This window comes from Nicotiana tomentosiformis, chromosome 7 (genome assembly GCF_000390325.3).
Source record: "Nicotiana tomentosiformis chromosome 7, ASM39032v3, whole genome shotgun sequence".
NCBI classification, from domain to species: Eukaryota; Viridiplantae; Streptophyta; class Magnoliopsida; order Solanales; family Solanaceae; genus Nicotiana; species Nicotiana tomentosiformis.
In genome coordinates, this window is record NC_090818.1 from 90864243 (window position 1) to 90877594 (window position 13352).

At 37.4% G+C, this 13352-nt stretch overlaps 1 protein-coding gene across 1 annotated transcript; it reads right to left on the reverse strand.

Moving 5' to 3' along the window:
• Positions 1-10627: 10627 nt before the first annotated feature.
• On the reverse strand, positions 10628-12960 carry LOC104098249 (probable WRKY transcription factor 26). Its single transcript, XM_009604926.4, has 5 exons — positions 12477-12960; positions 12230-12400; positions 11645-12150; positions 11398-11559; positions 10628-11317 (listed from the first exon to the last, which is right to left on the reverse strand). The coding sequence occupies exons 1-5, from the start codon at positions 12792-12794 to the stop codon at positions 10924-10926; spliced, it is 1551 nt and encodes a 516-aa protein (XP_009603221.1). The 5' UTR covers positions 12795-12960; the 3' UTR covers positions 10628-10923.
• Between the last annotated feature and the right edge of the window lie 392 nt (positions 12961-13352).

Genomic DNA, 13352 nt, shown 5'->3' on the forward strand with positions numbered 1-13352 from the left:
GGTGATACTCTGATCTCAAGTCAATCTTCGAGAACACCCTAGCACCCTGGAGCTGATCAAATAACTCATCAATGCAAGGTAATGGATATTTTTTCTTGACGGTCAACTTGTTCAATCGCCTGTAGGCAATGCCCATCCTCATAGGGCCATCCTTCTTCTTTACAAACAACATTGGTGTACCCCAAGGTGATACACTAGGCCTGATGAACCCCTTATCCAACAATTCTTGCAATTGTTCCTTCAACTCTGTCGTGACAATGTGATATGGTGGAATAGATATGGGCTAAGTGTCTGACATCAAATCAATACCAAAATCAATATCCTTATTGGGTGGCATGCCCTACAAGTCTGTAGGAGAAACATCCGAAAACTCCCTCACAACTAGAACTAACTCAATAGTAGGAGTATCAGCACTAACATCTCTAACATAGGCTAAGTATGTCAAACACCTCCTTCTCAGTCATCCGTTGAGCCTTCATAAATAAAATCACTCTACTAGAAGTATGCCCAAGAAAACCTCTCCATTCTAGCCTTGGAAACCCTGGCATAACCAACGTGACAGTCTTAGCATGACAATCAAGAATAGCATGGTACGAAGATAGTCAATCCATATCCAAAATCACATCAAAATCCACCATACTAAGCAATAGGAGATCAACACTGGTCTTATATTCCCCAACGGTAACTAAACAAGACTGATATACCTGATCCACCACAACAGAGTCACTAATAGGTGTAGATACATGAACAAGAAATCAAGAGAACTACATGGCAAATCCAAATGTGATGCAAAGTACGATGACACATAGGAATATATAGAACCAGGATGAAATAGAATTGATGCATCTCTGTGACAGACCGCGAAATAATACCTATAATAACAGCATCAGAAGCCTCCACCTCGGGTCTAGCTGGAAATGCATAACAACGAGCCTGACTTCCACCTCTGGGACACCCCTTAACTGCTTGTGCTCCCCCTCCCCCATGGGGCTGGTGTAACAACTGAAACTGGAGTCACTTCCTAAGATCCATGTTGTGCTATGCCTCTACCATGCCTGGGCAATCCCTCTTAATATGCCCTACCTCTGCACACTCAAAACAACCTTGAGTTGAGAATGGATACTGAATCTGAGGCTTCCTTTGATAACCTAAGTACCCAATGGAAGAACATGGAATAAGGGAGTACGGTAGGAACTTTGTGCTGGTAATGCACTAAATAAATACAGAACTGGAGCATCACGAGAGGGCTGATAAGCCGAAGGAACTAGCCTGCTAGGATGGCCTCTCCCAGAATGATCCCTACCTTCGAACGAGGTACCACTAAAATTGCTAGAATGTTGGGGCCTCTTGCCCCTTATCACCATGGCCTCCCTGCTTTGACCCTGAATTCACTCAATCCTGCATGTTAGATCCACAGCGTGAAGGAATGTAGTACCAGTATCCGCCTCCCTATCCATAGCAATCTTGATACCAAAATTCAACACCTCAATGAACCTCCTCACCTTCTCAACCTCGGTGGGAATCAGAAAATCTGCATGTCGAGATAGTTTAGTAAATCTCACTTATACTCAGTCACAAACAAATGACCCTACTGAAGGTGCTTGAACTAGCCACAAATCTCCTCCCTCTTTGTGAGGGTAAAGAACTTTTCTAAGAAGAGATGTGAAAATTGACTCCATGTAAGGAGAAGTGACCATGCTGGCTGGCCCTTTAAGCTTAAAAGTACTGAAATTGACACCATTCGACTCCTCCAAACCAAGATTCTACAGAATCTCCTGACAACCATCTAAGAAATCATATGCATTTGCCAAAGGATCACCATCAAAATCTGGAGGACCCATCTTCTTGAAGTGATCAAATCTCTTATGCTCCTCCTCAAACATAGGGGCCTCTACTATTGGCCTAGCAGCAACCACGGGAAGATGTCCCCCAGTCCGTACTACTCCTTGTTTCCGATAAATAATAGCAACCTACTCAGGAGTGTGAGTGGCAAGAGTATGTACCCCTCCCTCCCCCCACCCCCTCTCGCCCCCGCCTTCTCCTAAGAAGTTGCCGGCACCACATGAAGTACTCCAGTCAGTGCCAAACCCTCCATAAAACTAACCAAACGAACAAGAGCATTCTCAAGTACTAGGGTAGCAATAAACGCCTCGGGTACCTAAGCTGGTCCAACTGGCTCACCCTGATCAAAAACCTGCTCCTCAACCGGAGCCACTGGTAGCTCCACGGTGCCTGCTCTAGCAGGGGCTCTAACTACGACGCGTGCTCCATGCCTACTTCTACCTCGGCCCCAGCTTATCCCGGCCCTAGCCTGAGGTGCTAGTACTTGCCCATATGTTGCCTATGAATGTGTTCTCATCATTTGCGAGAGAATAGAAAACACGGATTCAAACTTCGTTTCAATAAAGCCACACGATAAATAATGAAAGAAAGGGAAGTTTTGTAACATCCTATAGTCTCTCGGAGATAAGTACAGAGGTTTTCGTACCGATCCACAAGACTCTACTAGACATGCTTGTGACTCGTGATACCTACACAACCTAGAGATCTGATACTAACTTGTCACGACCCAAAATCCTATCTTAAGGCCGTGATGGCGCCTAGCCGCACTTACTAAGCAAGCCAACTCACAAAATAAAGTCCATTAACTTTAATTAACAAAGTCATATTATTATTTTAAGATATAAATAGTTCCAAACACTAACAATAGCTGATATAATCATAATACGACCTAAACACAACAAATATAGTGCAACTCCCAAGACTAGGTGGCACAAGTATATGAGCAACTACATAAATAGAATAAGTTTGTATACATAACAAAGTTGTTTCAAATACAAATAGATAGTAAATAGTAAAGGAACAGAGATTCGGGCACTGCGTAATGAATCCATAGAGTGCAGCTCACCTTGAGTCTCCGTGATACAGCCTAAGCTCAACGGGATGCTCCACTAGCTCCAACCTGAGTATATGCACAAAAGATGTGCAGAAGTGTATATGACTATATCATAATTGGTACCCAGTTAGTATCAACTCTAACCTCGAAGAAGCAGTGGCGAGGCTAGATGCATCTGAATACCTACAAACATATATATAAATAACATAAATTAGAAGTGAAACAATAAATAATATCATGAATAACTGGAATCAACGATATTAACAGTCGACAGTAAATAATGTATCGACCATGCTCACAGGGCCCAAATAACATGGGTAATCACCTGACTCCGGAGAGACGGATCCAAATCCAAGTGCAAAGAGAAGCTTAATAGCTCACTCATAATCAAATATCTGATCATCAAGTCCTATGTGTCATAACTGTATTTAATCTGCACGCCTTACCTTCTGTGCCAAAATCCTCAGTCCAAATTAAACATCCATGTACAAAATATATGCATGCGTTCAAGGATTGTAGATAAAAAATACACCAGGATTTAATAAAAATTATATGAATATGTGCTCATAGTATTTCTATATGAATACGGATGATTTAAACAATTCAACATATCAAGAATAAGTTCCCATGCCTTCACAAATAATCATAAGCCTAGGCATGATCTATAACATGAACGAGAGAGCAAACGTAGTTATATAAGCCGAGCAAATCATGAATTAAATGAGCATTTAATCAAACCAAGGCATAAGTTATCCCACTTCTACACCGGGCATGATATAAATATGGTAAATGCATATGCACTCACCGCCACATATATACACTACCCCCAATACCTTAAACATATAGGAATCAAGTCAAATCCTAGAGGTTTTCCTCTTAACAAGGTTAGCCAAGAGATTTACCTCTGTTCGATAAGCTAAAAATCACCAAAATGCCAAATCGTCAACAATCCAACTTCAAACGGCTTGAATCTAGTCAAATATAACCCAGTAACATCAAACAAATTCATAGAAATCAATCCTAGTCGATAAAGTTTAAATCTTTAATCAGATACACAAAATCAACAAAAAGGACAATCCGAGCCCGCTTTCTGGAACTCACAAATTCCGAATGCCCATTCCAATACGAGTCCAAATATACAAGTTTTAACCAAAATCGACTTCAAATTAGGGTTAAATCTCAATTATTCACTTCCAAAAGTTTTGCCAAAAATACCCAAATTTCACTTCAAAATCCAAGTTATTAGGTATAAAAATCTATGGAAAAACATGATATGAATTGCTTACCTCCAATGATGTAGTAAATTTCTCTTCAAAATCTCTCACTCTCGAAGTCATGGGCTCAAAATATGATAAAGTGGATAAAAGTCCAGAAATCTTAACTTAATATTCTGCTCAATAAACATATCACAATTGCGGGACCACCTTCGCGATCATAAAGACCAAAATCTGCCAGTTGTTGCTCCTACTTCGCGAACGCAGACACCCAATCGTGAACGTTGTGCACTGCCTTGCTAAGCCTACGCGAACGTGGGACATTCACCGCGAATGCGAAGACGAACCACCTACCTGACCATAAACTTCTGCGATCGTGACCCCTCCCCCCTCCCCCTTCCCACGCGAACACAAAGCACTGGACCTCAACTCTCCGCGAACGCGTCCCTACTCATGTGAAGATTAAAATCTTCCTTCCACCATCTCTCACTCCGTGATCGCGAACCACCCTCTGCGATCGCGAAGAAGTACCTTGCACTAGAAAAGCAGCAATCCAAAAAAAGGGAAAATGGTCTGAAACCACCTCGAACACAGCCGAATCCTCCGAGACCCCGTCCAATCATACCAATAAGTCCCAATAATTTATCCAAACTTGTCCAATGGATCGAACACCACAAATAATATAAATACTGAAAGTCGGCGATCAAAATCACTCTCTCAACATCAAGAACTTCTAACTTGCAACCAAGCGTCTGATTCAAGCCTAGCCAATTCGGGTTCGACCCAAGCTTTGCACACAAGTCCCAAATGACATTAAAAAAACTTATACCAAGTTCCGGAATAACAATCCGACTTCGATATCATTAAAGTTAACCCCCAGTCAAACCTATGAAGTCTCCAATCCTATAAATTATCAACTTTCGGCAAATAAAGCCAAAACGTCCTAGGAACCTCCAAATCAAATTCTGAACATACGTTTAAGTCCAAAATCACCATATGAACCTATTAAAACCATCAAAACATCAATCCAAAGTTGTTTACATAAAAGTCAAATATTGGTCAACTCTTACAACTTAAGCTTCCAAAATGAGACTAAGGGTGTGTTTGGTATAACGAAAAGTATTTTCCGTAGAAAAAGAAAATATTTTTTTGAAAAACAAGTAGTAATCTTATTTATTTTCCGGTATTTGGTACGAGTAAACTTCCAAACACATAAACCTCCGAACTCATAACTTTGGAACTTGTAAAATTTCGAACATGTAAAGCGAAAGATGAAAAAACTAAAGCTGAAAATATAAAAAAAATATATATTTTTTTCCCGGTAGGAGTGAGGTGCAGAAAAATGAAAAAATAAAAATTTGAAATTACAAAAAAAAAAGTTTAAAAAAAAACTTTTTTTTGTGCGGAGTGGGGGGCAATGAGGTGGGGGGAGGGGGTGAAAAAACTGATATTTGAAAAAACAAAAGCCTTTTCTGAGAGAGGGGATGGGGTGGGTAGGCATGGGATGGGGTTAGGTGAGTGGGTGTGGGGTGGGTTGATAAGGGTGGGGAAGGTTGAAAAAGAGTTTTGGAAAATATTTTCCCTTCTCTTGACAAGGAAAACATTTTCCTCCAATTTGAGGAAAATGAGTTCATAAGGAAAATATTTTCCAAAATATTTAAACCAACCAAACATGAAAAAATTGGAAAATATTTTTCGAAAAATATTTTCCTTCATACCAAACACACTCTATGTGTCTCAATTCACTCTCATTTCTGAAGCCAAACAAACCAACCCGCGAGTCAGAAAGCCAAAAACATACATACGAAAAGCATCAAAGAGGGTTCAAATATACAAAATGACTGGCGGGGTCGTTATAATATTATAATAAATCTCATGGTTTATAGTATATCCTAACAGTTTAAACTTGAAGTAAAGCATACGTTTGGACAATATTTAATTGAAATTGTAGAAAGAAAATATATTTAAAGTCATATTTGAAAACGAGCAGGAGTATTTAGAAGTTTTCGTATTTTGACATACATTCACTTGAAAAAAGTTAGTAAACCATTTAAGTAAAAACTACTTATAAATTTACTTATAATACTCTCCTAACAGTAATCTTTTTAAAATATTTTACCAACACTTCAGCTATTAAAGTTGGTACTTGTTTAACCCAAGCATTGAATTTCAAATAAGCAATTGAATTCATATTTTAAAACCTCTAGAAGATAGATTAATCCAAAGCGTGTACAGTAAATCTAAGAATAATAATGATAAATAGAAAAAATAATTAAGATAAAAGAAATCTTATTAATTGTTGGCTTCTGAAGCGACTGTGTTGAAATCGAATACAATATCGATAAGAGAGAAAGATAATCTTGCTAATGAATAGAATAAGAATACAAGTGATCATACAATGTTATGTGTTATCAGATGTGTGTTACAAATGAGCTAATTGAGGTATTTATAGCCTAGATGGGATGATGTTGTTCCAAGTTCTCAGTATGCATGCTAGTTATGCTGTTAGTGGGATAGCGAGATCCTCCCTAACGATAACCGTACTTGCAGAATAGACGGAGGCTAGGATCTCAGGAAGGCTTCAGGTACAATTGCGTTTGGCACTGAAAGTATTTCATCTGCTCCGGGTGTATGCTCTTCTGGTTGCTGTGGTTTCAAACTGAATAGGTAGTCTCGGCAAGGATTCTCTTGCTCCCGGGTCTTGACTTCCATGCTCATGGGTCCGCAACCGCTTCAATTACGTGTCATCGTTTTGCTGTGTCACACGAGATGAATGCATTTGTCTGTCTATTTAACGTACATTGTATTTATGTACTCAATTAAAAAGTACATTAACTTATAACCTTTGAATGTATTTGTACCTTTATAAATAGGGAACTTTTGACCCTATGAAAAACACACCAAGAAGAGAAATAACAAAATCATTCTCACTCCTATATATCTTGTCTCCATTATTATATTATTTTATTTTGCTCTCATTTCTTAATACGTTATCAGCACGAAGTTCTAACCAACTGAGGTTATGTGCCTCATCCGAATTTTATCTTCTTCCTAAAAGAGGTAGTCGGTTTCTTTTCCGATTCAGGTATACATTCCTATGTTTATAATATTTCTATAAGGATGTTTTTTAACCTGCAATTTAACTACCATATGCATAACTTGTTTTGAATATGATTATAATAATTGCATTGGTATGAAAACAATAAGTTTCGGTTAAATTGTTATTTGATTATATAAACTTAGAATAAGTTTCATCTACAAGAATATAAAGCCAAATATTTCCCATCTTAGAATATTTGGATGTGCAGTATATGTTCCAATTGCTCCACCACAACGCACAAAGATGGGACCCCAAAGAATGTTGGGGATATATGTTGGGTATGAATCTCCTTCTATTATAAAATATTTGGAACCTATGACTGGAAGTTTATTTACGGCAAGATTTGTTGATTGACATTTTGATGAATCAGTATACCCAATACTAGGGGAGAAAATAAGCAGTTGGAAAAAAAGATAGATTGGAATGCATTATCACTATCTAATTTAGATCCTCGAACAAATCAATGTGAACACGAGGTTCAAAAGATAATTTATTTGCAAAATATTACAAATCAACCGCCAGATGCATTCACTAACCTACCAAGGGTGACTAAGTCACATATTCCAACTGCTAATGCTCCTATTCGAATTAATGTCCTTGCTAGACAATCTATAAATGCAAATGAGTCTAAACCACGCTTGAAATGTGGTAGACCAATTGGTTCCAAAGATAAAAATCCCCGAAAGAGGAAAGGAGCAAATGATCTAGGGGATCATAATATGGAGGCAATTGGTCAAAAAGAGCCATATGACATAACAAATTATAAGACCTCATAGGAGGCCCAGGTACTTAAAAATAATAAAGAATGAAGAGATCTCAATAAATTATGTATCTACGGAAAAAAGATGGAACTGAAATAACATTATTGTCGACAACGTTTTTGCTGATAATGTTGCTGTTAAAACAATGCAACAAGATGAGGATCTTGAACCAAGATGTGTCGATGAATCTAGACAGAGAAATGATTGACCAAAATAGAAAGACTTTATCGAGGCAGAATTAGCTTCACTTGAAAAATATGAAGCATTCAGACGTATAGTCCGAACACCTGAAGGAATAAAGCCAGTAGGATACAAATGGATTTTTGTGCAAAAACAAAATGATAAAAATGAAGTCGTTAGATATAAAGCACGACTTGTGGCACAAGAATTTTTACAAAGACCTCGCATTGATTATATGGAGACATATTCTCGTGTGGTGGATGGAATCACTTTTAGATATCTTATAAATTTAGAAGTCCATGAAAAACATGATATGCGTCTGATGGATGTTGTCACTGCATATTTGTATGTCATATTAGACAACGAAATTTATATGAAAATCCCTGAAGGGTTTAAAGTTTCTGAAACTTATAAAAGCTTTTGGGAAACTTGTTCAATAAAGCTTCAAAAATCCTTATACGGATTGAAACAATCAGGGTGAATGTGGTATAATCGCCTAAACGAATACTTACTGAAAGAAGGGTATAAGAATGATCCAATTTGTCCTTGTGTCTTTATAAAAAGGTCTAGATCTGAATTTGTTATAATCGTTGTGTATGTTGATGATCTAAGTATCATTGGAACTCCTGGGGAGCTTCCAAAAATAGTAGACTGTTTGAAGAAAGAGTTTGAAATGAAAGATCTTGGAAAGGCAAAATTTTATCTTGGTTTACAAATTGAGCATATGAAATGTGAAATTTTTGTTCATCAATCAACATACACCGAAAAGATCTTAAAGCATTTTTATATGGATAAAGCACATTCATTGAATACCCCGATGGTTGTGAGATCACTTGATATAAATAAAGATCCATTCCGACCTCATAAAAATGATGAAGAGCTTCTTGGTAATGAAACTCCATACCTTAGTGCAATTGGGGTACTAATGTATCTTGCAAATAATACTCGACCAGATATAACTTTTTCAGTTAGTTTATTATCAAGATTTAGTTCCTTTCTAACAACAAGATACTGGAATGGTGTTAAGCATATTTTCAGATACCCCCGAGGGACTATTGATATGTGATTATTTTATTCTTATGAATCTGATTCACAAATGATTGGTTATGCAGATGCAGGTTATTTGTCTGACCCAAATAAAGCTCGATCTCAAATAGGCTATCTATTTACTTGTGGAGGTACATCTATATCATGTCTCTCAACAAAACAAACATTAGCTGCTACATCTTCTAATCATGCAGAGATTATAGCTATTCATGAAGCTAGTCGAGAATGTGTATGGTTGAGATCGCTGACTCAACACATTCAACAACTGTGTGGTCTTTCTTTAAAGAAGAAGATTCCAACAATATTGTATGAAGATAATGCTGCTTGCATAGCTCAACTAAAATGAGGATTATCAAAGGAGACAAAACAAAGCACATTTCACCAAAGTTCTTTTTCACGCATGATCTTCAACAAAATGGTGAGATAGATGTTCAACAAATCCGTTCAAGTGATAATCTGGCATATTTGTTCACAAAGGCATTGCCACCATCAACATTTGAGAAGTTAAGACATAAGATTAGAATGCATCGACTCCGAGATATCAAATAAAGTTTTCATCATATACGCGATGTACTCTTTTTTTCTTAACCAAGGTTTTGTCCTAATTGGGTTTTCCTGGTAAGGTTTTTAATGAGCCAGTACTCAATGCGTATTACTAGATATGTGTACTCTTTTTTCTTCACAAGGTTTTTTCCCACTGAGTTTTTTCTAGTAAGGTTTTAACGAGACACATTATCTTTTAAATAGACATCCAAGGGGGGAAGTGTTATGAGATGAATGCATTTGTCTATCCAATTAACGTACTTTGTATTCATGTACTCAATTAAGAAGTATATTAATTTATAACATTTGAATGTATTTGTACCTTTATAAATAGGGAACTTTTGATCCTATGAAAGACACACCAAGAAGAGAAATAACAAAATCAGTCTCCCTCCTCTATATCTTATCTCCATTACTATATTGTTCTATTTTGCTTTCATTTTTTAATAGCTAAAATATTATTGGGCGAAAAAAATTCGTATCAACTCGGCCGAATTATCTTGCCCAGAAAAAAGCAAAATTGAATAAAAAAGTTGCGCGAATTATGGGGCTCTGCTTGGCAACTTCTATGCTTCTTTCTTACGTAACGGTTTCGTGTGTGCTTGCGTGTCTTGTGGGGTTCTGTTTGTTTGATTTTTCATTTATTCTCCTTTGTTGGCTGGCGGGAAGGAACTAGGAAAGGAATGAAGATGGACTAGAGGGGCTGAATCTATCAAAGTCTTCTCGTGCCTATCTCATAATTTGGCATTTAACCAAATGACCAAAAATAAAAGTATCTAAAGCACGAAGTTATCCACTATCTTGCACTCAAATTTTACTGCAAAACTTGCCAGGCAGACAAATTTTTCTCAGTTTACCAGAATCTTGAAAGATTGCAATCTTCTAATAATACATAAAACTTGAAATTTTTTGATAAATAATGAAGAAAGAAAGGGTCAGTGTCATATATATTGGGGCTTTACATTCCTATCCTAAAGAACACACCCCATAATAGTGGTACACATGAGCTTCTACACTGCATTTCATTGAATTTACAACCAGCAAATTTCCTAGGCAAAATGTACACACACCCACAAAAAGATTAAAGTAGATATATGATGGACTGACAAATGAAGTGAAACCAACAGATTCTTTACCCAAAAAACAAAAGGTTAAAAAAAATTATTTTATGAAATTTCGATTTCAGCAGAGCAATGTCTCCATAAACATGTCATCTCGAGGCTCGTCCTTTGCTCGGGAAAACACATTATTGTCCTGAAGTTGGTTTTCATATGAATCCTCTGAAGTTGCATATCCTGAGAAACCATTATAATTACTAGGCTTGTGTAACATCTCTAGTGTAAAGGGAGATTGTTGTGGCAATGGAATTTGAGATGTGACAGAAGGCCTTATGGGGATGGCATTGTTGTAAGTAATGGTTGGTGCGATAGGTCGGTTGATGGCACTGCCCCTAGCTGCTGGAACATCGTGGTTGTGTTTTCCTTCATAAGTTGTTATCACTGATCTTATGTCTTGTGATGCTCGTTCCACATGTTTTCTTACTGGACATCCTGGACTTGTGCATTTGTAGTAGCTCCTATTACATTACATAGTGAAACAAATTAGGTTCATTCTAAGAAAAGTGAGACAAATTTATGAAAGGTGAGGAGGTTTTACCTTGGATTAGGATTTCCTTTGACTACTTTTTGACCATACTTCCTCCATCTATATCCATCATCTAGAATATCAATATCACTTGTAGTTTGAACTACAACTCTAGGTTCTCTTACTGTTCTGCTTCCTGGTGCTGATAAACCTTCACTTTCGCTTTCTCTTTTCCTGAAAAATTAATGTTAGCATTAGCCAAAAATTCAATAACATAACAGCACTACTTTGATCTTGGTGACATGATGGTTTTGCTTACCATCTTTTTGGGTCTGGTTCTTTTGAGTCTGGTTCTTCTTCTTCATCGAAATCATCTCCTCTTGACCTACTCTTCTCATGATCATCATCCCCAAATGAAATGGACGAATTCTCAGGTGTTGACTGATGATCTGGGATTTCATTAGTTTGTGTATTGTAAGGTTGGATGGCTAAAGAGGAGGATCTCCTAGTAGACTGAGTCGGCTTTGGATGGTTGTGATTACCCTTGTACACAATTTCAGTAATTTGCCCATCTAAACACCTCTCTACTTTTTTCTTTGTGGGACAATTTGGGAAAGTACATTTATAGTAACTTCTTGGATTTTCACTACCCTTCACTTGTTTCTGCCCATATTTCCTCCAATTGTACCCATCTTCTGATCTTGATGATTGCTTGTTATATTGGTTGCTCTGGCCATTATTTTTCAAGCTCTGCAATTCACTTGTTCCATTAGCATTTTCATCATTCTGCTTTCTTGATTCTTGATAATTCCATGATTGTTTCCCCTGATATATTGTGCACAAGAAAATAAGAGGGTATTGACAAGTCAGACACAAAAATAAATAATCAGAGTTCAAAACATACCAATGGGACAGGATTAGTTTGGGACGGAGAGACTGATGCAAATTGAGGCTGGAAAGAGAAATCAGAGTAGTTTTTGTCTTCCTGTTTGACACCCTGATGGCGGCTATTGGTACTGCTCTTCCAGTTAAAAGCCTGAGCTGGAAATGTCCCTGTTGTTGGAGATGGAAGAATCTGCAATAACATTTTTTTTTAACATCAATAATCCAATGAAGTAAGTAACAAAAATAACAAAAAGATTGTGACTTACGTTGGAAGCAGACAAAAGAACAGGGGAGTCCAAGAGTTCAGTAGGGCTTAAGCCAGGAGGAATAGCAAAGTAAGAGGAAGGAGAAAAAGGAGGAGGAGAAAGGGGTAGTGAAGGAGGTGGAAGTGACTTAAACTTGGGAACTCCACAACCACTCCTCTCTGCAATCCTATCACCAAGTCCTTTGCTCTTTGTTGGATAATCATCACAAGCAAGAAGATCAGTGAATGAAGAAGTCATGAATGAAGAAGAAGATGTTGGAAAAGAGAAACTTGAATTCTGCATAGAGGAGGTGTCTATGATTGTTGAAGAAGCTGCCATTATTATTAGTAGTAGTAGTAGTAGAAGAAAGAGATTGGATAATATGATGGTCTTGACTTTGTGGGGGTGGATGGGAAATTAAAAGGAAAAATGAACACGTATTCTGCAAGGCGCTATGCTGCTTTTCATTCTTTCTTTTGTTAGATTATGTGGATTTAAGGATCTTCCAAGCACCTGTAAAGAGCTTTGACCGTGGAAAATGTGATAAATAGTGGAGGAACTTCTAAACTATATTTTGTAGAAATAAAATTAGGGATTTATTTATGGGTCAAACTTGGTGGGTTTGACTGTGATATAGATACAATATTACAAGAGAGAGAGAGAGAGTGGCTGCTATGCTATTACACCATACGCGCTATGTCGCTGTCCTTATGCCCCTGCCTCTACTTGATTGATACTCAATCACGGGCAGACTTTTTTTCTTTTTTCCTTTTTTTGCAATTTTCCTTTTAATATTAAAAATTAATGTCACAATCCAAAATCCATTAGTCGTGATGATACCTAACTCACCCCGCTAGTTAAGTCAATTAACAGTCAACACAATTCAATTGAGAATAA

What these genes read in the sequence shown, in the direction of transcription:
- LOC104098249 (XM_009604926.4), bottom strand. Translation starts at nt 12,794, where the DNA reads ATGGCAGCTTCTTCAACAATCATAGACACCTCCTCTATGCAGAATTCA. An exon ending in TTCTTTTGTCTGCTTCCAAC is followed by an intron (nt 12,401 to 12,476) that starts GTAAGTCACAAT and finishes ATGTTATTGCAG; the next exon opens with ATTCTTCCATCTCCAACAAC. An exon ending in AAAGGAAATCCTAATCCAAG is followed by an intron (nt 11,318 to 11,397) that starts GTAAAACCTCCT and finishes GTAATGTAATAG; the next exon opens with GAGCTACTACAAATGCACAA.